The sequence below is a fragment of the Hypanus sabinus genome, chromosome 12 (genome assembly GCF_030144855.1).
Source record: "Hypanus sabinus isolate sHypSab1 chromosome 12, sHypSab1.hap1, whole genome shotgun sequence".
NCBI lineage: Eukaryota > Metazoa > Chordata > Chondrichthyes > Myliobatiformes > Dasyatidae > Hypanus > Hypanus sabinus.
The window spans coordinates 110,982,460-111,005,140 of NC_082717.1; the positions used below are offsets into that span (position 1 = coordinate 110,982,460).

General features: G+C 40.4%; 1 protein-coding gene across 5 annotated transcripts in view; it reads left to right on the plus strand.

Annotated features, from left to right (window-relative positions):
- Window positions 1–20,838, plus strand: part of phf10 (PHD finger protein 10) — a 115,331-nt gene extending 94,493 nt beyond the window's left edge. For 4 of the 5 annotated variants that reach the window (XM_059986740.1, XM_059986741.1, XM_059986742.1 and 1 more), the window contains exons 8-12: window positions 1,699–1,855; window positions 5,257–5,409; window positions 16,883–16,991; window positions 18,769–18,957; window positions 20,618–20,838. In XM_059986740.1, the coding sequence (XP_059842723.1) occupies window positions 1,699–1,855; window positions 5,257–5,409; window positions 16,883–16,991; window positions 18,769–18,957; window positions 20,618–20,703 (694 nt within the window). In that variant the 3' untranslated portion in view covers window positions 20,704–20,838. Of the gene's footprint in view, window positions 1–1,698; window positions 1,856–5,256; window positions 11,745–16,882; window positions 16,992–18,768; window positions 18,958–20,617 lie in introns of those variants that run through there. The other variant, XR_009515233.1, reaches the window with a different exon arrangement.
- Window positions 20,839–22,681: the final 1,843 nt, after the last annotated feature.

Sequence of the window (22,681 nt, forward strand, 5' to 3'; positions counted from 1 at the left end):
TGGCATGTCAACAAATACACTCAAAAACTTCTATAGTTGTACCGTGGAGAGCATTCTGACAGGCTGCATCACTGTCTGGTATGGAGGTGCTACTGCACAGGATTGAAAGAAGCTGCAGAAGGTTGTAAATCTAGTCAGCTTCATCTTGGGTACTAGCCTACAAAGTATTCTGGATATCTTTAGGGAGCAATGTCTCAGAAAGGCAGTGTCCATTATTAAGGACCTCCAGCATCCAGGGCTTGTCCTTTTCTCACTGTTACCATCAGGTAGGAGGTAAAGAAGCCTGAAGACACACACTCAGCGATTCAGAAACAGCTTCTTCCCCTCTGCCATCTGATTCCTAAATGGACACTACCACACTTTTTTTTAATATACGGTATTTCTGTTTTTATACATTTCTTAAAATCTATTCAATATATATAATTGATTTACTTTATTATTATTATTTTTTATTTTTTTTCTCCTTGCTAGGTTATGTATTGCTTTGAACTTCTGCTGCTAAGTTAACAATTTTCACGTCACATGCTGGTGATGATAAATCTGATTCTGATTCTGTTCATGTACTTGCCTGTTTATAGCTGTTTATCCAATATTTTGCACTCTAGGAATTAATTGATACGTTTCACCTACAGAAGCATTGATTAACCAAAAGTAAAATCCTGCAGATACTGGCAATCTGAAATAAAAACAGATATGAGACCATAAGACAAAGAAGTAGAATGGGAATTTCAGCCCATTCAGTCTACTTCACCCTCTGCTCATGGCTGATTTGTTTCCCTCTCAGCTCCATTTTCCTTCCTTCCCCTAGTAACCTTTGATGCCTTTACTGATCTAGAACAGATCAACCTCCACTTTAAATGTACCCAATGACTTGGCCTCCACAGCCATTTATGACAATGAAATCCTCAAATTTACTATCCTCTGGCTAAAGAAATTCCTCTTTAACTCTGTTCTAAAGTGACTCCTATTCTCTCAATGTCCACTCTATCCAGGCCTTTCAATATTCTGTAGATTTCAATGAGATTCCCCATCATTCTTCAAAACTTCAGAATGCTGTCCAAGGTACATCTATTGAAACTTGCAAGGGTCTTTGATGACGTTCCAATTCTCCACAAACTCTGAATGAAGTATAGCCGCTGTTGTACCTGCTTGCAATGCATCCGTATGTTGAGCCCAGGACAAATCTTCAGAGATGTTGACACCCAGGAACCTGAAACTGCTTACCCACCTGAGGGCGGGGTTGTGTCTTGGGACTTACACTTGTTGAAGTCCACAATCAATTCCATGGTCTTACAGATGGTGAGTGCAAGGTTATTGTCAAGACAACAATCATCCAGCTAATCTATTCCACTTCTGTACACCTGCTTTCATCTTGTACTCTGTTTCATTTAGAAAGATAGGAGCAGTCTAAATTTACAGTTCTAGCACTGGAAGTTGATGAAGGGTCTTGGCTTGACACACCTCATTCCTCTCCATAGATGCTGCCTGACCTTCTGACCTTCCGAGTTCCTTCAGCGTTTTGTCTGGGTTGCAGATAAAACTTGTGTCTCAAGAGTTCCTTCCATGACATAATTTCCCTAATATTTTATTGTGTTTAATTTATAACAAATTAAAAAGCCATAAGTGATGGAAAATAAAAATCTACACTAAATGTTGAATGTTAATTAAGTATCATTGTAATTGCATTTACCTTATTAGATACTCTCCCAATGAACTGCGTTACCTTCCTGTAAACACAGCCTTGTACGAACCTCCTTTGGACCCAGAATTGCCAGCGCCTGATAGTGATGGAGATTCTGATGATGCAGAAGATGGGCATGGTGAGGACGAGCGGAAAGAAGACAAAGGCTTTTCGGTAAGAAACCAACCAAGCAGAAACTCGACTGGAGTTAAATGCAGGAAACTTGAGCAACAGCATTCTATCTTCCTAGTGAGCGCATTACAACTTCCCAAACTCCAGGTCACCCCGCTCTTCCATTTGCACCCTATTATAAGTTTCTTGTGCCATTACTGTTTGCTGTTCACCATAGTATTTTTTTTGCTCTGACTTTTTCTCTCACTTCATTAAATTTGTTTTTACAACATAGAATATTACAGCATGGTACAATCCATCAGCACACACTTTTAAAGCCAATCCCCAGTCCCATTCTGACGTCTGTCCATGGCCTTGGCTGCCATGATCAGGCCACTCTCAGGTTGTGGGAGCAACACCTCATATTCCATCTGATTAGCCTCCAACCTGAATACCGATTTCTCCAACTTCTGGTAATTCCTGCCCCTTTCTTCAATTCCTCAATTCCCCAGTCTGCCCCCCTTACCGCTTTTTTCCTCACCTGCCTATCACCTCCTCCTGGATTCCCCCCTCCTCATCCCTTTCTCCCATGGTCCACTCTCCTCTCCTATCAGATTCCTTCTTCTTTAGCACTTTACATCTTCCACCTTTCACCTCCCAGCTCCTCTCTCACCTACCTGGCTTCACTCTTACTTACCTCCATAATGCATCCTGACCTGTTGAGGTCCTCAACATTTTGTGTGTATTTGCCTCATTTTCCCATTTCCAACACCTGCACTATTTTGCTTTATTTTTTTCTATTCTTTGTACATTTTTTCTATTTCACATGAATGGATTAAAAGAATTTCCTCCTGGCACTTAATCCTGCAAATCTGACAACCTCGGTGTTGATACTGTAAAGCATTCTGCTAACAACTACCACTAATGCATTTCCATTCCTCAATCCATGCTAATATGTTACCTGCATTGAATTAAATAAAGGCAATATATTACTGTATGTCCTACTCTATCGCACATTAATGAATGTAACCTAAAAATCCAAATACATCACACCTACTGGTTCCCTTTTACGTAGCGTGCTGGGTGCCGCTTCAAGCAGGTTTGTCAAGCACAATTTCTGCGTTGTATCATGATTTTTAAATTCACATGTTCTTTATAATCGATTCTGCTGTTTCTTTTTACTGATTTTAAGCTAATTGTCCAGCAATTTCTGTTTTTCTCCTCCTTTTCCTTTCAGCGAAGAGGAAGAATCTGCAGGGTCCAATATAAAATTTGTGGAATTCTGGAATATCTAAACCAGTGCTTCTACTATCTCTGTAGACACTTCATTTGAAAATCTAGGGTCAGGTCTTCACTCCTTTTGACTTCCTTATGCAGGCTAGTATTTATTCAAGCCTCGACCTCAAGGGATTTTTGAATTCCTTATTTCCACTCAACCCATCGAGTTTCACTTCTGAACGGTCTTCCTGTCATTTTGAAGTTAAGCCCCTCATTTTAGGCTTTGAAGAGATCTCTGCTGCTTCTTAAATTTAAGGGTTTGGCATGCATTCTGGCAGCAAAAGTGAATAAATCTGAAGTTAATAAATCTCCATTTTCTAAAGACATTTCCATCTGGGCATTATTTCTTCTCGTTCGCATATTGCCTTTGAGTGATGTATCTTGAATTGCCAGCAACTAATGTTGATGATTTGTATTTTGGTCCCCATCAGCCCATCAAATGAATTCCAATAAGTTGCATCCTCCAAGTCATACCACATGGTAATGGGCCCTTTGGTCCAACTGGTCCAAGTCAGCCAAGGTTCCCATCTATGCTAGTCTCATTTGCACATGTTTGCCCCATATCTTCTCTTATCCATGTACCTGTCCAAACCCTTTTTAAATGTTATTAATGTACCTGCCTCCATCACTTCCTCTGGCAGCTCAGTCCATATACTGACCATAGTCTAGGTGACGAAGTTGTCTCTCGGGTTCCTGTTCAGTCTCTCCCCTCTCAACTTCAATCTATGTTCCTAATGTTTTTATACATTTCTATAAGATTGCCTTTCATTCTCCTGTGCTCCAATGTAAAAAGGCCTAACTTGCTCAACCTGTCCGTAATTCAGTCCGCTCAAGACCTGGCAACATCCTCCTAAGCTTCCTCTGCAGTCTTTCCAGCTTACTTGTGTCTTTCCTATAGTAGGGCAACCAAAACTGAACATGACTAAATGCAGCCTTAACCAGTGTCTTCAACAACTGTAACATAACATCCCAATCTCTATACTTAATGCCCTGCTTGTAGGCCAGAAGCCTTCTTCAGCATCCTGCCCACCTGTGACAGCACATTTAGGAAATGATGTACAGTACTCTCTGTTGTACAATGCTTCCTAGGGCCCTATAATTTAATGTCTGGACTGAGATCCTTTGAAGGACGCAGGCCTCTCCTTCGCATTTTCTACCAGACTGTTGTAACCAGTACAATCTCCTATGTGGTGGTGTGCCGGGGCAATGGCATCAACAGCACGGGTGATGTCAACAGGCTCAATAAGCTGATTAGAAAGGCTGGCTCTGTTATAGGAATCAGACTGGAAACACTGGAGGCTGTGGTAGAACAAAAGACCCTACGGAAAATCCTGCCAATTCTGGACAGTGTTTCTCACCCTTTTCGTGCCACCTTGCACCTTGCACAGAGGAGCACTTTTAGTAATACACTAACAACTGCGCTGCTGCAAAGAGGTCATTCTTACCCTCGGCCATTAGGCTCTATAATGAGTCAACCTATAGCCGGGGAAGTGATGACCTCCTCTGTTAGACTGTTCGAGGTAACTTTTTTTAATTTCTTACTTTTCTTCTAATATTTGTATATTTGTAATGCTACTGTGATGCTGTAATGTAATTTGAGAGTGATAAAGCTTCTATTTTCCCAAAATAAGACAGGTATACAAAATTGTTTATTAGGCTATAGATAGGTATTCAAAATTATGAGGAGTATAGATAGAGTAAATGCAAACAGACTTTTTCCACTGAGGTTGGGTGAGACTAGAACCAGAGGTCATGGGTTAAGGGCGAAAGGACCCAAGGGGGAACTCCTTCACTCATAGGGTGATGAGAGTGCGGAAGATGGTAAATGTAGGTTGAGCTTTAACGTTTAAAAGAGACTTGGATAAGTGCATGGATGATTGAGGTATGGAGGGCTATGTTCCATGTGCAGGTTAAAGGAACTAGGCAGAATAACAATTCAACATGGACTGGATGGTCCAAAGGGCCCATTTCTGTGCTGTAATACTCTTATGACTTCTAAAATGTAACTCTTAACATTGGTCAAAATTAAACTTCATTTGCCATTCCTCAGCCCACTTACCCAGCATTGTAAATCTTGATTACCACCTTCATAGAGTCATAGAGAACTACAGCACAGAAACTATCAACAATGCTGTCAACAGTGTCATCTGCAAATCCACTGGAATTAATGTTCCATTTTTTTGTAGGATACATCTTCTGGGAGTACAACGGGTGGAGAGAGTCCGACTGAACATCAAGACGACTCATCACAGGGAAAGCATACACCAAAAGAAAGAGGACCACGAGCACTGAAAGATGCAAAACGCAGTGTAACACCCAAATCAGTTACTGGGTACAAGGTAGAAGATAAGAGCCCCTGAGACTTCCTTTCTGATGAACCTTTTGCTGATTTTTATTTTGTTCTGGGTAGAATGGGTCAGCCTGTATTAGCCTGAGTCCACTAATGCATCTTCTGCGTTCTGCTTCCTTACCTTAATACTGTTTTGTTCTACCTGAGGCTTACTGGTGAAGCTGATTGCATTCTTTCTCCTATTGGACTGTAGTAGGCTTGTGTTTTACCCAACTGGAGCTTGCTATACTCTTTCTGCTGAAGCTGCTGCTCTCTTAGTCCCTGTGTACAATGTGACAGATTTAATTACTAACATTACAGTTATTTGATTCTATTGATAAAGAGGGTACTTTGTATAAAAGGTCAAAGTTGTATTTTTGACAACATTTTTGAAATGCAAATGTTTTTACTTTACATTGTCACATAGCTTGGCAGTTTGGCATGTTTCTCCAGCTTCACAAATTTCCCTTGGGCGTTTTAGGTTGGCGTATTTCATGTAAGTCAATGTTCGTGGAGAACAATTTGTTTTGGAGTGAAGTAGCAGAAGTTGGACTTCTGGCACCGTTAGGTTGTCGGATTCAGGTTGACTGGCACTTGGACTACAACCAAAGCACGTTGTACACTGAAGCATTCAGAGACCATAAATTCAGATTGGCAGCTTGTGGTTTGGTTAAACAATACTGGATTGACCCTCCTTGCTAAAAAATGTTCCATTGAAACCATACTTTAGAAACATTACTGCCCTTTGAGTCTTCAGAGAATAATCACTACATAGTATGTGTAAGTGAGGATTCAATTCATGGTTAAGTTTAATCGTTCACTGCAGTCATGGTATTGGTCTGCTTGCTGAAGGGCTTGAAGTTAAATCCAGATCATATGTTAATGCCTCTCGTACTTGAGTCTGGAACGTTGTTGCAAAACCATTGGCAGCTTTACAGAAGATTGAACATTTTTAAGGGCCTCGAGGCAGTACAACAATCAGGATAATCATTTTGCAGGCATTGAAAGCCATTGTGAAATGAAACTAGTTACCAAATGGTTCAGGTGTTTCAGTGCCAGTGTTCGAAGCTGCTTTCATGTTAACGTCTCAGCATCTTGAGTGTTGATCAGAAAGTGGGAGGTAATGAATAAGACTAGGTATGGTCATCAGGTTATCTCATTGTGAGGCTGTTATCTGTAGCCCAGAATGAGGTTACTTGGAAATATTTTCCAAGGAGTATTTATCATTTTCAAAGGTGCCAAGGTCAAGATTTGCAAAGGAAGATTAACTGCTTTTAGCATTATGGTGTTCATTAATGTAAATGGATTATTGAAAATGTCCATACATTACAGCAACCTCTAGAATATGACTTAATATCAAGGAAAGAAGATATTGAATCTGTTAATATATATTCTGTGTATTACTCGAAATGCAGATGGATCTCTGCCACAGCAAAGTTAGCCATGTCTGTGTCTTGCTGAGCCCATTGTACTGTCTCCCTCCTTCCTTAGGTTTTCCGTATTTGATTGCAAGGCTGATCCACAAGGGCCAGTATGAGTTAGAGCTTTAGTTTCAGTAGCCTGAGGCTGGGAGAGGGCAGGAGGGGACCAACTGATAGTAGAGAGGGCAACGTGTCCAATAGAGACCTCCCTATTCCAGGCAATAACCTTTGAATAGCAGATTGAATTATAAGCACAGAAACACCATCTCCTAATTTGTCCACGGTACCTATTAATTCCCACTTGCCTGTGTTTGGCCCAATTCCCTCTAAACCAAGGGATCCCAACCTGGGGTCAGTGGACCCCTTGGTTAATGGTGTCGGTCCATGGAACAAAAACGGTGGGAAGCCCTGCTCTGAACCATTCCCATCCACGTACCTGTCAGCATTTCTTTTAAAGGCTGTACTGCCTCTACCACTTCCTCTGAGAGCTCATGTTGTACACCAGCCACCCTCTGTGTGGATAAGACTGCCCCTTTAATTCTTTACCCCTCCACCTTAACCTAAGCTCTATTAGCCTGAGAAGGGGACAATATCTACCTCACCCATGTTTCTAATAATGTAAGAAGCCTCTCGAAGGTCACCCCTCAGCTTTCTTTGCTCTGGGGAAACAAACACAGCCTACTTAGTCTCTCCTTAAAACTCAAACTGTCCAGTCCAGCCAACATTCCTGTGAATCTTTTCTAAAACAAACCCACCCTATACAGTCTCTCCTTAAAACTCCAACTCTCTAGTCCAGCCATTTTCCTGAATAAATGTCTCAGCCCAAAACGTCAACTTGTTTACTTTTTTCTGTAGATTCTGCCAGACCTGCTGATTTCCACCAGTATTTTGTGTGTGTTGCAACAGTCCCGTGAATCTTTTCTGAAACAAACCCAGTGTGTTCAGTCTATTCCTGTGAATCCCTGTGAATCTTTTCTGAATCTCTATCTGCATAATCACATCCTTTCCAAACATAATAAGGTGTGGCCTAATCAGCAATTTGCACAGCTGCCATGTGACCACCACCTCTAGTACTGAACGGTTTGGCCAAAAAAGGCAAGCATTTTGCACCCCTTCCTCACCTGCTCTGTCTATTTGGGATGCCACTTTTAAGGGACTGTATATTTGTACCCAAAGGTCTCTTCTCAATAGTGTTCTCCAGGGCCCTCTGTTAACTAATACAAGAGATTCTACAGATGCTGGAGAGCTTGAGAAACAGACACAAAATGCTGGAGGAACTCAGCAGGTCGGGTAGCATCTAAGGAAGGGAATAAACAGTCAACGTTTTGGGCCAGGACCCATCATTTAGACTGGAAAGGAAGGGAGCAGAAGCCAGAATAAGAAGGTGGGAGGAGAGGAAGGAGTACAAACTGGCAAGTGATAGGTGAGACTAAGTGAAGGGAAAGTGGGATGAAATGAGGAGCTGGGAAGTGATGAGTCGAAGAGTTAAAGGGCTGAAGAAGGAGGAATCTGATAGGGGAGGACAATGGACTGGGAAAGAAAGGGAAGGGGGAGTGGCATCAGAAGGAACTGATGGGTATTTGAGGAGAAGGGGTGAGAGGGGAACCAGAATGGGGAATGGAAGAAGAAAGAAGAAGGGATGGTGGAGAAATTACCAGAAGTTAAATAAATCGATGTTCATGCCATCAAGTTGGAGGCTGTCCAGACGGAATGTGAGTTGTTGCTCCTCAAACCTGAGATTGGCCTCATTGTAGCAGTGGAGGAGAACATTGACAGACATGTCAGAATAGGAATGGAAAGTAAAATTTAAATGGGTCAGTAGTCATCATTTCTGTTCTCCACACTTGCCCACCATCATCTCCCCCTGTTTCACCTACTCCCCTTTCTTCCCTGGTCCATGGCCCTCGCCTATCAGATTCCTTTTTCTTCAACCCTTTACCTCTTCCACTTAACCACAAACCAATGACATATCCAATTTGTTATCTCACCCTGAATCCTAAATATTCTAACCTTCTGAACCAGCCAGTTGTGTGGGAAGTTGTCAAAAGCCCTGCAATGGTCCTTGTAGACAACATCCATTGTCCTCTTTGTCGCCTCCTTGAAGAAGGTCAATCAAATTTGTAAGACCTGATCTCCAACAACCAAAGACATGCTATCACTAACCAATCCTTGTCTTAGAACTAAGAATAAATCCTATCACTTACAGTAACTTTCCCAGCACTGGTATAAGGCTCAGCAGTTCCTTGGCTTGTCCTTGATGCCCTTCTTAAAGGCACAACATTGGCCATCCTCCAGACTTGTGGTCTTTCCTATGACAAACGAAGATACAAAAATCTCTTCCAAGGCCCCAGCAATCTCCTCCCTTGCTTCCCATAGTATCCTAGGATTTATCCACCTTTATGAACTTCAAGATCACCTTCCTTTGTACTGTTGACAAGTTTCAGGATGTCACTCTACTTTTCCCTACCTTCTTTGTCTTTCTCCACAGTAAATGGTAAAAAGACCTCAAGATTTCATCCATTTTCTGTGTCTTCACCGATCGGTTACCACATTGATTTTTGAGGAGACTTGCTCTCTTTCCAGGTACCTTTTTGCTCTTAATTTACACAGAATCTTTTAGAATTCTCCATCATCTTATCTGCCAAGGATATTCCATGTCCTCTTTTAGCCCTGCTACACTGTAAGCATACTCCTACGTTCTTTGTAGTCAAGGGATTTGCTTGATCCCAACTTCCCATTCATGACTTGGGATGACTTTTTCCTCACTAGAGCTTCAATAACCCTTATCATCCCAGGGTTTCTAATCCTGCCAGTCTTGACATCACTCTGATAGGAACACACTGGCCGTGAACTCTTCCTGAATCACCTTTAAGAGCCTTCCACTTACCAGGTATCCCTTAGCTTGTGAACAGCCTGTCCCATTCAGACTCTGAATGCAAAATGGGATATCATTTATGAAAAAGGAAAGTGGGATAATCTGAGGGGAAATTTTCAGATATTTGTTGCATTTTTTGCCAAAATCCAAACAGAAGATTGTTGGCATTTGGCACACTTTGAGAGCAAAATAAATTGGTATTAATTTATTTTTTATTTGATAAGTATTCACTTTTACACTAACAATACCCTATGACATTTTTCCTTGGTATTAAATGTTACATTTTTTAGTGTTTAAACATCTATTTTTAAATGTAAAACTATTACCAAGATGTTGCTTTTAGGCAAAGTTATAGGACATCGAGATGTCAGGAGATATTTTCACTCACAGTGAAAAAAGGACTGCTTCTGACATTCTAAAAGTTTGTTTGTTCTAATATTAAACAGTTGGAGTGACAGACTTACTGCCTTGATTTTGGGCACAGGATGACACTTTATTGATTTTTCCTTTGAATTGTGCCACCTCCAAATACGCTTAAAATTTATAACTTTCAATTAGCAAATAGCCTTAGAATTTAAATTGCTTGCCTCAAAACTGTGGCAAGAAAACAGGTGGTCTGAATGGCACCTTGTGTTAGTAATTACTAGTTTCACACCACTGTTGGGTTTTATGTATCTCCATTAGCCCACAGGCCAAGCTTGAGCCAAGAAATCTTTCAGTAACATTTCCCTCTGCCTGAGGAGAATGTTCTGTTCTGATTCAGAGTGTAGCATTGACCTAAACTTGCTTTTCCGGGTTTTCTACACAAACTGTATTTAAACGTTAATATCCTGTACAGACCAGGACACTACAAATGTGAATTTAAGAGTTGAATGTTATTTGAAAATCTTTGTGGGGAAATGGGGTGGGGGTGGGATAAATATGTATCTTTTGTCACTCACACTAAATTTTCAATATCGATGGAGATAGATGCGTGAAAATGAGCAGAACAGTAGCCAGTCCTCGTCGCTGCATTTTGTGCTAGCAGCCAGACATACATTCTCCCCCTGAATTTGAAATAGAGACAGGAACTTATTGACTAAGGTTTAATATTCCTTTTTCCTTTTCAGCTGAAGCAGCATCAATGTACTTTATGATGGCAGTGTAAACAGTATTTTGAAATGGGCGTTCCTTATTTAAATTATTTGACTGGTTGCCATGAAACAAGAAGCTAAATTTACACAGTGCTCTTCCCAACGCGCTTCTCAGCACTGTGGTTCGATAAAGAATACATGTAATATTAGGACAAATTTCATCAGAACATCACAGAAGAGGGTGGTAGGGAGGAAGGAAAGAGTTTTAGGGAACAAATTCCAGAGCTCCGGGCTTTGGCAGCTGTTGTCGTTAACGGAGTGATTAAATTTGGGAACTGAGGATTTGTATCCAGTTTGAATAACTACATTTGTCTACTGTTCCAGTTTGGCACAGGAAATGGTTATGAAACACTGTGTCCTTGCGCTGTCACAAGTGAGTTAATGGTTAATGTTGCCATGCTGCTGTGCACAAAGCAAAGAAGTCCCAACAGCAAGTCCCTTCACTGATCTAGATAGCTGGTTAGTAGTTTTGGATATTAATACCAGAATACATTAGGCGTGTTGTTCTGTAGTTTTTGAAGTAAAGTTTGTAAGGAGATGCTGAGGGAGATAAAGTTTTTTCCCCAATAGTAGCACCTAACCTTTCAGCCTGCTCTCACAGCTTTCAGCAGGTCATCGCTTCAAACCCCGCACTGGGGCCGGAATGCATAACCTTGGCTGATGCGAAGGTGAACTGCTTTGTCTGAGATGCATGAAATGGTTTTCTGTGCTGCGAGATTATTTACCACTTAACATTTTATATATTTAAAAACTATTGGAGCATCATCAACACATTAGAGAATACTCCAGTGTGTGTCTGTCGCAGAAACACACTAACATCTTGTGATGAGTGACGGTGTGGAGGGACCACGGACCAGGACTGGAAGCAGAGCGGAAACAGAACAGTGTTGGGGAAGACAGCATCAGAAGATTGAAGGTTAAAACATAACGTAGTGATTAAATTAGTAAATTGGCTTATTATTGTCACGCATACTGAAGTTCAATGAAAACTTGCATATAGTTCATACAGATTATGTCACTTTCCTTTGCATTGGAATAGTACAACATAAGACACTGACTATGCAGAACAGTGTTACAGAGAAAGTATTGGTAATTGAATTCTGCAGCTTCAGGTAATTTTTTCCTCTCCCCCCTTCAATTCTCCACTCTGGCCCCCTACCTCTTCTCCTCACCTGCCCCAGAGCCCCTCCAGTGGTCCACTCTCTTCTCCTATTAAATTCCTTCTCCAGCCCTCCCTCCATCCATTGCCTCCCTGCTTCATATTTCGTTCCCCCTTCCCTGCCCACCCAGCTTCACCAATCATATTCTACCTTGTTCTCCATCCCCCTCTCCCTACCTTCTTATTCTCGCATCTTCCCCCTTCCTTTGGCCTGAAATGTCAACTCTTATTCATTTCCATGAAGCTGCCTGCCCTGCTGAGTTCCTCCAGCATTTTGTGTGTGTTACAGAGAATGTGCATCCACATGGATGGACATTAAGTCCAGGGTCATAACAGGACTTCTGTTTTGGAGATTATGTTGAAATCCCAACAGAAACTCTGAAACTGCCAGATTGTTGTAGAAATGGGTGCTAACTCTCTATCACAGATCTTTTATCTAATAAGATTCATTTAAATTTCCCAAATGTTTTTGATTTTGGCTTGCATCTCCAAGTTTGCAGCCTTTGGTTTTGGATACCTACTCACTGTATTATTCTGTAACCGTCAGTCCCACATTGTAGCCTTCCCAAAGCTGTTTTGTTTGCACTCTCTTCGCAGTCCCTCCTCACTCTCCTATATCACAACTTGTTATGGGTGCACCCTTGCAAGGGACACATTTGGGTATTCTCCAGCATTCTTCATAAAAGGAAATTTGCCATCTCTGTATATTCTAGCCTGTGAGTGTCTTCGGATTCACAGCAATGTAGATGGCTCCTTGCTACCCTCTGAAACAAGCCTTCAGTTGGAGATAGTTGGGTAATAAGTGCAATGCCCACATCTTGTGACTAAATTTGGAAGAAGTAGCTGGACTTAATCACGGATTACTCTGGCACATTGTAACCGTAGGTTCCAACCATAGATAGAAAATTTCTGAAACACAAGTCCCTTGTGAAATCACATTGCAAATGTGAAAGTAACTTGCTGAACTTCGATGGAGCGTTTTGAGAATTTCAGTTGTAGTTTACACATCTGTGTGTTATTATGTACTTTCAACTTATAGCATTAGCATTTTGTTCTTGGCCATTGTAAGTGCAGTATTATTAGGCTACAAGAACATGACATTAATTTTCTAAAACTCTCAGCACTACGTAACATTTCTCATTGCCATCTGTCACACTGCACTTTTTTCAAACCAGACTACATAACCAACACAGGTACAGAATACTTCAATACCTTGCATCCTATGCATATAAGCACTTTTAAAAAAAAATATGTAGCTGTTCGTGTCTGTGTTGATGGCTGTAGAATGATCATAATTTATTGATCAGTTTCAGCTAAAATTTCAGAACCTGAAGAGAAGCTGAAAAAGGTTACAACCAAACTGAACTGTTCTTTCTGATATCGCTGAGGGCTGCTGCACCAGCTATCAGTACAGTCAACCGTATAATGTTTAATGTTTAGACATTGGGTTTTATGTCAGTTTTCTGAAAAATAAAATGTAGACAAGTAATCAGAACTGTAAAAAAATATATAGTTGTTTCATTGTTTGAATAGTTTCCAAACTGTAGAGTTAATTTTATAGTGTGATATTTGAGAGGTTCTGTTTCAGTTCCACAGCCTCTAGTTGTTACCAAATTTTTGATGTAAACTTTTAACATCTGAACTACTTTTTTTTAATAAAACATTGAGCCGATTTTAAGAGTGCCTCTGTCATCTTTTAGAAGAGTGAATAGTGGATAAGCCTAACATAGACTGTCAACACTCCAGAATCAGTTCTTTTGGGTGACTTGCATTAATACTGAGATGGTGGCAGTACTAATAGTGTACTAGAACGTGAATTATTTAGTGTAAATTATTTGATTAATCGGGGAAAACTCGTGGAATCGGTTTACTGATTTTTGTTTTATGTATGTGCTTGACAAGTTTTTGAAGTGGTCTCTGTTGACATCTCTGGTCAGTCAATGAATCGAATGCAGTATGGCGTATATGTCTGGGCTCACAGCAAACTTCCAATGCGTAATTAACAATAACAATTTTACACAGAAAACTTTCCGTAGAGAACAGGGGAAACAAGTTATGAAAAGTTCAGCAACTTCTCCCAGACTTAAGAGGGGTTTTGTTTTCTCTCCAGAAATGAGTGCATGGATTGGAGGATGAGAGCATACATTATGTTCTGTGTTCTTCAGTCTTCAGTCACTTAGAGCAATGAGATTACCAGGCTTGATGGACAACATTGTGATCTGATCCTGTCTACTCTCTCTTCGTGTAGCACACTCAATTAACTACTTTTTAAATTTAAAAAAATAAAGATTTTCTTCAGGAATTTTTCAAAATATGACTAACAAAACAAGCTTTTCAATTGCTTTCACCCTCATACCTACCCTGCCATTCAATCTCATGTCTGACATTGCAGATCAAATCCACTTCCCCTCACTACATACCTCTGATTCTTTAATGTGGTTGCCTCTCACTCTTCTATACTTCAGAGAATATTGGCACATTTTTATTTAGTCTGTTCTCAGGAATAAATCTAAAGCCAGTGTTTCTTGCCTTTTCTACGTCCATACTCCAGTGCTCTGTTTGCTGCCTCAACCAAGCCAACGCAGCAGTTTCTTACCTTACACCAAACCTCATGCAATGAAATACAAGTTGTTTTCCTAAATGCTTGATGTATTTGGCTTACCTTATTTTTATTTAGAGGTTCAGTACGGTAACAGGAACTTCCAACTCAATGAGCCCATGTTGTCCAATTGCACCCATGAGATCAATTAACCTAATGTGGGAGGAAACTGGAGCACCAGCAGTAGCCCACATGGTCATAAGGAGAACGTACAGATCATTACAGACTGTGGCGGAATTGAACCCGCGCTGTAATATAACCATATAACAATCACAGCACGGAAACAGGCCATCTCGGCCCTCCTAGTCCGTGCTGAACTCTTAATCTCACCTAGTCCCACCTACCCGCACTCAGCCCATAACCCTCCACTCCTTTCCTGTCCATATACCTATCCAATTTTACCTTAAATGACACAACTGAACTGGCCTCTACTACTTCTACAGGAAGCTCATTCCACACAGCTGTCACTCTCTGAGTAAAGAAATACCCCCTCGTGTTTCCCTTAAACTTCTGCCCCCTAACTCTCAAATCATGTCCTCTCGTTTGAATCTCCCCTACTCTCAATGGAAACAGCCTATTCACGTCAACTCTATCCATCCCTCTCAAAATTTTAAATACCTCGATCAAATCCCCCCTCAACCTTCTACGCTCCAATGAATAGAGACCTATAATAGCGTTAATAGCGTTATGCTAACCGCTATGCTACCTTGCTGCCCTCAGACATTTTTGACTGGATAACACTTGTACAAAGATGTCCAAAATCCCTCTGAATTTCCTAGTCCCATACTTTTAATTTGGAGCAATCAGTCTGTGATCTTGTCATTCCACTGGTGAGTGCCTAGTTAAGTCAACTCACAACCAGTTTCTATTTGATTGGGAAACCACTTGGTCATTCTAAATGCAGTAGGCTCTCTCATGGGGAAAAACACAATACTGAATTTGTTTCCAAACAGGTATCTTGTTCACACTAAAAATTCTTGTTGTATTTTATGTTATTTCCAATATTGCTGCCAACGTGAATAATTTCTTACAGTACTTCACATATCATATTCCAACTGCTACCTTTATATCTCTGTTATTTTATAAATTGTTGTTTTTTTCTTTCCTCCTTCTTCGTGTTATATCTTCCTACCAGCATGAGAGAATTTACATTTCATCCTCTCATCTTTATAGACTGTAAGTAGTTGAGCCCTCGGCTCAGATTTTTCTAATATTCCACCAGTTACTCTTTGCCATGCTGAAAATAAACTGCTCATTCCTACTCTTTCTTCTGTGCCTGAACCTTATTGTAGCCCAATCACGAGCATGTCCCATGTTTTGAACATCCTGGATTAAGAAAGGTAAAATCTATGGAGTAAAGATTAATCCTTCGACTCATGTTATAAAGTTATCTATATTGCAAGTCAGGTTGTTCTAAGAGAGATGAAGAGAATAAGCTTGGTGCATTTTATTAGTTTCTTCACAAGCTGTGATAGTCTAATGATGACGTTCACCATTGTCACAGTTTTATTAGAAATGTTAAACCAGGTATTATTCATGTTGTTAAGGTGGTTAGGCTCAACACTTTACTTCTCCTTCTCCCTCTGTGAGATCATGTGAATTTATAAATACATATATATTGACTTTAAATGCTGTTGGTAACAGAAGTGTGCCAGCAAACACATGCTTGTAGATTTTTGCTTCTTGATTTTCTTTTTTTAAAAAAAAGCCTTTCTTTTGCTTATTGTAAAGATGGTGCAAATATGAAGGATATAAGATGTTTCATACACATGCAATTTATATGTGTGCTTTTGCAATTTTTAGAGAAAAAACTTAGTTTGGGAACAAAAATGTTTCCAAGTATGTGAATTTGGTTATAATGTTCCAAACACATTCTTATTTTCCTCTACAAATTCCAAATTAGTGTACAGTATCTGAATTTTTGTCACTGTTCATTGTAGAGATCTTTGTTTTATTAATTACAGTTTGCTAGCTAAGTAGCTCAGGCTGTTTAGTCTTTTCTAAATCTTCCCTTGCAAAGATTGTGTAGGTTACGCTTATTATTCTGTCTATGCATGCTCTAAGTATACCATTTTCTTATTTTTCAGTATGTGCCTTTAAATAGTTATCAATATAATCTTTACAATAGATTCACATTTAATTTAGATTTGCTGATTTGTGTTTTTACATCCAGAAGAAAGAAAATCTTTTAAAGCCTGGACTCTCTTTGCTCCTGTGAGCCCTTGCTCTGTGTTCTGGTCTACTAGGTTCAAGTGACATAATTTTTACAGTGCTGTTCTAACTATTGCCCTTCCAGCCTAAAAGCATTCCAAATGCAATATGTGGGATTTGTCTAAAGGGTAGAGAATCCAACAAGAAAAACAAACCTGAGGCACTCATACACTGCTCCCAGTGCGACAACAGTGGTAAGTTGGCCTGAAACAGCTGGTGAAAACATTCTGTCTTGTATGTAACATCTCCTGCACTTTCTTTTGCTTTGAAAACAACCATGTCAGTGAACTGGATAACAAGGTACGAGTGTGAATACAGGGAGCTAATACTTCATATTACTCGTGATAAATCAGGACATGCCAATATCATGTTGATTACGCGTGGATTGTGACAGAGAGGACGTGATGAAAGTTAAACTGCATTAGCTTTTTTAAAATTTTTATTTAAGGAACTAGTATTTAATTAAAGATGATACAGATAATTCCAAAATAATAATTCCTCAGCAATTTTTTTTATTATTATAACTGTGCAATATTTTGGTAACCATATCACTAAAGTGCAACTGCTTTAACATTGCAAATGTATTTTAATAATATGGACCTAAAGAAGGTGTTTCCACTTGTGGCAAGTCCATTACCAGGCTTTTAAAATTTCTTGCTGTTAAACTGTTGTTTCCTATATTGGGGTGTCTAGGACCAGAGGGCACAGCCTCAGAATAGAGGGATGTCCATCTGGAACAGAGATGAGAAGGAATTTCTTTAGCCAGAGGATGGTAAATCTGCGGAATTCATTGCCACATATGGCTGTGGAGGCAAGCCATTGGGTGCATTTAAAACGAAGACTAATAGGTTCTTAGTTAGTAAGAGCGTCAAAGTTGACGGGTAATGGGCTTGAGAGGGAAAATAAATCTGCCAGGTTTGAATAGTGGAGCGCGCTCAATAGGTTGAATGGCCTAGTTCTACTCCCACAGTATGTCCTATGGTTTTAAATCTTCTGAACTGAGGAGAGTGGTTAAAATGTGGATCAGAGGACTAGAGGTTGTTGAGGTGAACTGCTCATATTGTAAATGGGCAGGTACATGAGCAGCACAAAGAGTAACAAGGTACGTTGACAGGGTGTGTTGAAAGGGATTGGAAAAAGGCTGTGTGTGGCCAGTTAGGACAAGATGTTCATTTGTGATAACATGGTCGTAGCTCGGGGTGCCACAGTTATGTAGCTGGTAGAGCTACTGCCTAAAATCTCTGGTGACCCCGGTTCAATCCTGAACATGTTGCTGTCCATGTGAAGTGTGCATTCTCTTCCTGACTGACTGGCTTTCAATCAGTCAGGTGCTGTGGTTTCGTCTCCGCAACATGTTGATTGGTCAGCTATGAATCGCCTTACATCTGAGTAGAGACTAGCTGGTGGGGAGAAATCTGGGGAGATTAAAAAAAAAATTGGATCAGTGTGAATTAGAGCTTCAGAATCATTAGTCGTGAAAAGTATTACTTTATATAACACAAATAAGTAAATAGTGCAAAAGATGGAATAGTGAGGTAGTGTTCGTTGGTTCATGGACCGTTCAGAAATCTAATGACAGAGGGGAATAAGCTCTCTCTAAAACGTTGAGTGTGTGTTCAGGCTCCTGGACCTCCTCCTTGGGGGTAGCAATGAGATGAGGGTATGTCCTGGGTGGTGAGGGTCCTTAATGATGGATTCTGTCATCTTAATGGCCAGGAAGAAATGAGTGGGTGTGTGAGAGGCCTATTCCAGGTTGCTAGATAAACACTGGAGTAGATGTTTTAGTCTGAACAGCCTCTTTCCATGCCTTAAGTCCTTCATAAATTCTAAAAGATCAGGACAAATTTGTAGAAGTTGGAATTATTTTTTTAAAATTGTAATTTCTAATGTAAAAGTCATTTGTTTACTGATCCTTTTTTTAAAAAAAGGTGTGTGCTTTCTGAGTGGATAACTTGCTGATGTTTCCTTTAGGACATCCATCCTGTCTGGATATGGTTTCGGAGTTAGTGGCTGTAATCAAAACCTATCCGTGGCAGTGTATGGAATGCAAGACGTGTATTGTCTGTGGTCAGCCGCATCACGAGGAGGAGATGATGTTCTGTGATAAATGTGACCGTGGGTATCACACCTTCTGTGTAGGAGTCTCCGCCATCCCCTCAGGTAATTCACATGAGGGCAGGGTGTGGTAACTATCGATGTATGTAGGTTGCTGTGAGTTGCATAATTGCAAACATTCCTCTGGACTGGAAATGTGATGAATGAAGTTGTTCAACAAACGAGAAACCTATCTTAAATTTTTGAGCAACAGGCACCCTCTACCCTCTAATTTTTATATATATAAAAAAGTCTAACCCCACTACCAAAAGCAAAGCTGTTTGGTAAAATAAAAAAGGGAAAAAAAAATGAATCAGATAGTGAAATATGCTATTAACCAGCATCTGTACTTTAACGGGAAATCAAAGGTTCTGAAAATAATTCAGAAACGGTCCTCACAAATTTTGAAAATCTTGGTTAGATTCAGAAATTGAACAACGAATCTTTTTAAAATTTAGGCACGCCATAACATCCCGTAACCTCTGAGCGTGAGTAGGCGGAGCAGCATCCTTCCATTTGAGCAAGAGTGCCCTCCTAGCCATAAGAGAGATAAACATGCACCCAAAATGCTGGAGGAATTCAGTGGAGGGAAATTAATTAATGATGTGTTGGGCCGAGATCCTTCAGCAGGACTTAATTTTCTATTGGTGGTTGGGGTCTCCAAAAAATAGTTCTTAGGGATATTTTTGATTGGTGGGCCTCTAAATTTTAGTTCTTGGTAGCTTTATTAGCAAGGACAGTGTTGTTTTATTGTGGAATACACCATACCTAATTCTAAATAACATCATTATGATCATTGTTGCAGTTTGCTTTTGAATAACCAATGATATTAGTTAAGCAATATAATTAACAGAACAAATTAAAATTTTATGCACATAAAACTTCACATAAGTTTCAGATTTACTGATAGTTCCGGCTCCTTTTTTTTGCTCCATATTTAGACTGACGAGCAATTTCACAGGAAGCATTTCCTTAAGATTATCATAGCCAGGGGAGGTAGTGCAGAAAGCTCCCACTGTCTATTAATTGCTCCCAATGGCATGCCCCTCGAATGGCCTCTGACAACAAAGTCCAGTTCCTGGCCTTCACATGTGGCTTAGCTACTAAGTCCGATAGAACTGTTTCTACTGACAGGAGAAGGGGCAAAGGTGGGTTACTGGCACCCTGAACCCAATCACATTGGGCAGGTGATGCTCATCAGGTGTAGTTGGAGCTCATCTAGGAGAAGGAAAACTCTTCTCAAACCTCCACTGCCTGGCAGCTATACCCACTCATGGGAAAGGCTTCGGGAGTAAATTCCAAGGAAATATCCAGAGCTGGAGTCCCTAAGGCAGCCCTACACCGAGTTCAATGCTGACTGGAAACTCCTGCGACACTGCTGGTGCCAAACTGCATCGGTCTTTGCCGTTCCTTTGGATTCATCAGCTGCATAGAGAGGGGGTGTCTGCTGTGTGGGCAACAGCTTGTTCTCTATATCGTACAGCACTGGCTTGAGTACTGGCTGGTGCATCATGTAGACAGCTAAGACGTAACATCCATAGTTGATCCTGATCAATACTCTGAGGAAGCCAAGTTGATTCAGAGCTGATATAAAATGGCCTTCTCTTGTTATTGACTTCTTGTTTATGGTTTGTTCCCACTGATCCCAGTTTTAGGGAGAAGCTGGGTATGTGCATTGTATTTTTAACATTATCTAGTTTGAAACATGCTTTCAAACCTTTTTCAGGTCGTTGGATTTGCGATTGCTGTTCAAATATCTCTTCCAAAACCAAGAAAGGGTCAAGGAGAGGAAAGAACAACAAAGAAGGTTAAAAGAATTAATTAGTCCAAGGATGGTGGCCATTTTTAATGTTGGTCAGTTAGCAGTGTCAGGTGCTCAGTGTGTTTTATAAATATACTTTGTACGGAAATTATTTTGAAGTAAATAAAATGGCAGAATGAAATGGTGTCAGGTGGTTGAGCAGATTTATTTTGGGAGTCGTTGTGCTAAGTCTAACTACACGAATCATTGCCATTAATGAAAACTCTAGAGCAGTCGATTCACTCTCGATTCTGCTTCATCAGACCATGTGTCCCTCAGCTTTGTTTCACTTACTTTTACTCCATACCTTTTTGCTCTAACCTTTCAATGTCGAAAGCTTCAATTATCCCGGGAAGATAGTCATATTTCTATCATTCTTTTGTACACTTGTGATTCCTTATGTCACCAACTCAACCCACCTTTCTACAGAGGAAGCAATTTCTTTCCACTGTACCTGTTACAGTTTTAAATATCTTAGGCTAAATAAAATTAAAACAATACTATGCTGATCAATTATTTTTGAACTTACTACTTCATGAACTAACCTGAAGATCCTTCTCAAAGCCTATATCTTTGGTCACCTTCCTCAAGTCTCACTATCATTGACTGATGCTCCTATTTACAAACCACCTTAACAAGATTTGTTAGCCTAATCATAATATTAAATATATTACAAATATATTTGTAGGTGCAGTTATCCCCACACATTATCACATAGAACTGTACAGCACAGTACAAGCCCTTCAGCCCATGATGTTGTGTCCACATTTTAACCTATTGTAAGATCAGTCTAGCCTTTTTCTCCCCCTTAACCCTCCCCATTTCTTTCATCCATGTGCCTAGCTAAGTTTCTAAAATGTCTCTAATGCATCTGCCTCTGCCACCATCCTTTACAGTGCGTTCTATACACTGACAATTCCGTATAAAAGGACAACTACCTCTGCCATCTCCCATATACCTTCCTCCAATCACCTTATAATAATTAGCCATTTCCACCAAAGGGAAATGACTCTGGCTGTCCATTAGATCTAAACCTCTTAACATCTTGTACACCTTTATTGAAAGCCTCCTCTCATCCTTCTCCAGAGAGAAAAGCACTGGCTCACTCAACCTATCTTCATAAGGGTGTCCTTTAATCCTGACAGCATCTCCTCTCTAAAACTTCCACACCATTCCTGTAACAAGGTGACCAGGATTGAACACAATATTCCAAGTGTGGTCTAACCAGGGTTTTAGAGAACTGCAACATTAACTCATGCCTCTTGAAATCAATCCCCTAACTAATGAAGGCCAACACACCAGATGCCTTCTTAAGCACCCTTACATGGATGTAAGGATGTATGGATGTGGGCCAAACTGCTAAGAATCCTGCCAACCTTGTATTCTGCCTTCAGACTTGACCTTCCAAACTGAATCACTTCACACTTCTCCAGGTTGATCTTTAGATTATGTCCTATGGTTATTAGACCACAAGACCACAAGATGTAGGTTGGGCCATTTGGCCCATCAAGTCTGCTCTGCCATTTCATCATGGCTGATCTATTTCCCTCTCAGCCCCTGTCTCCTGTCTTCTCCCTGTATCACTTCATGCCCTGAATAATCAAGAATCTATCAACCTCTGCCTTAAATATACCCAATGACTTGGCCTCCACAGCTGCCTGGGCAGTGATTTCCACAGATTCACCACTATCTGGCTAATGAAATTACTTCTCATCTCCATTCTATGAGGATGCCCCCCTATTCTGAGGCTGCGTCCTCTGTCCTTAGACGCCCCCACCACAGGAAACATCCTCAGCACTTCCACTCTTTTGCGGCCTTTCAACATTCGATAGGTTTCAATGAGATCCCCACCCAATTCTTCTGAATTCCAGTGAGTAGGGGCTCAGAGCCATCAAATGCTCCCCATATGATAAACCTTTCAAACCCAAAATCATTTTCGTGAAACTCCTTTGAAGTTTGTTCAAAGTCAGCACATCCTTTCTTAGATAA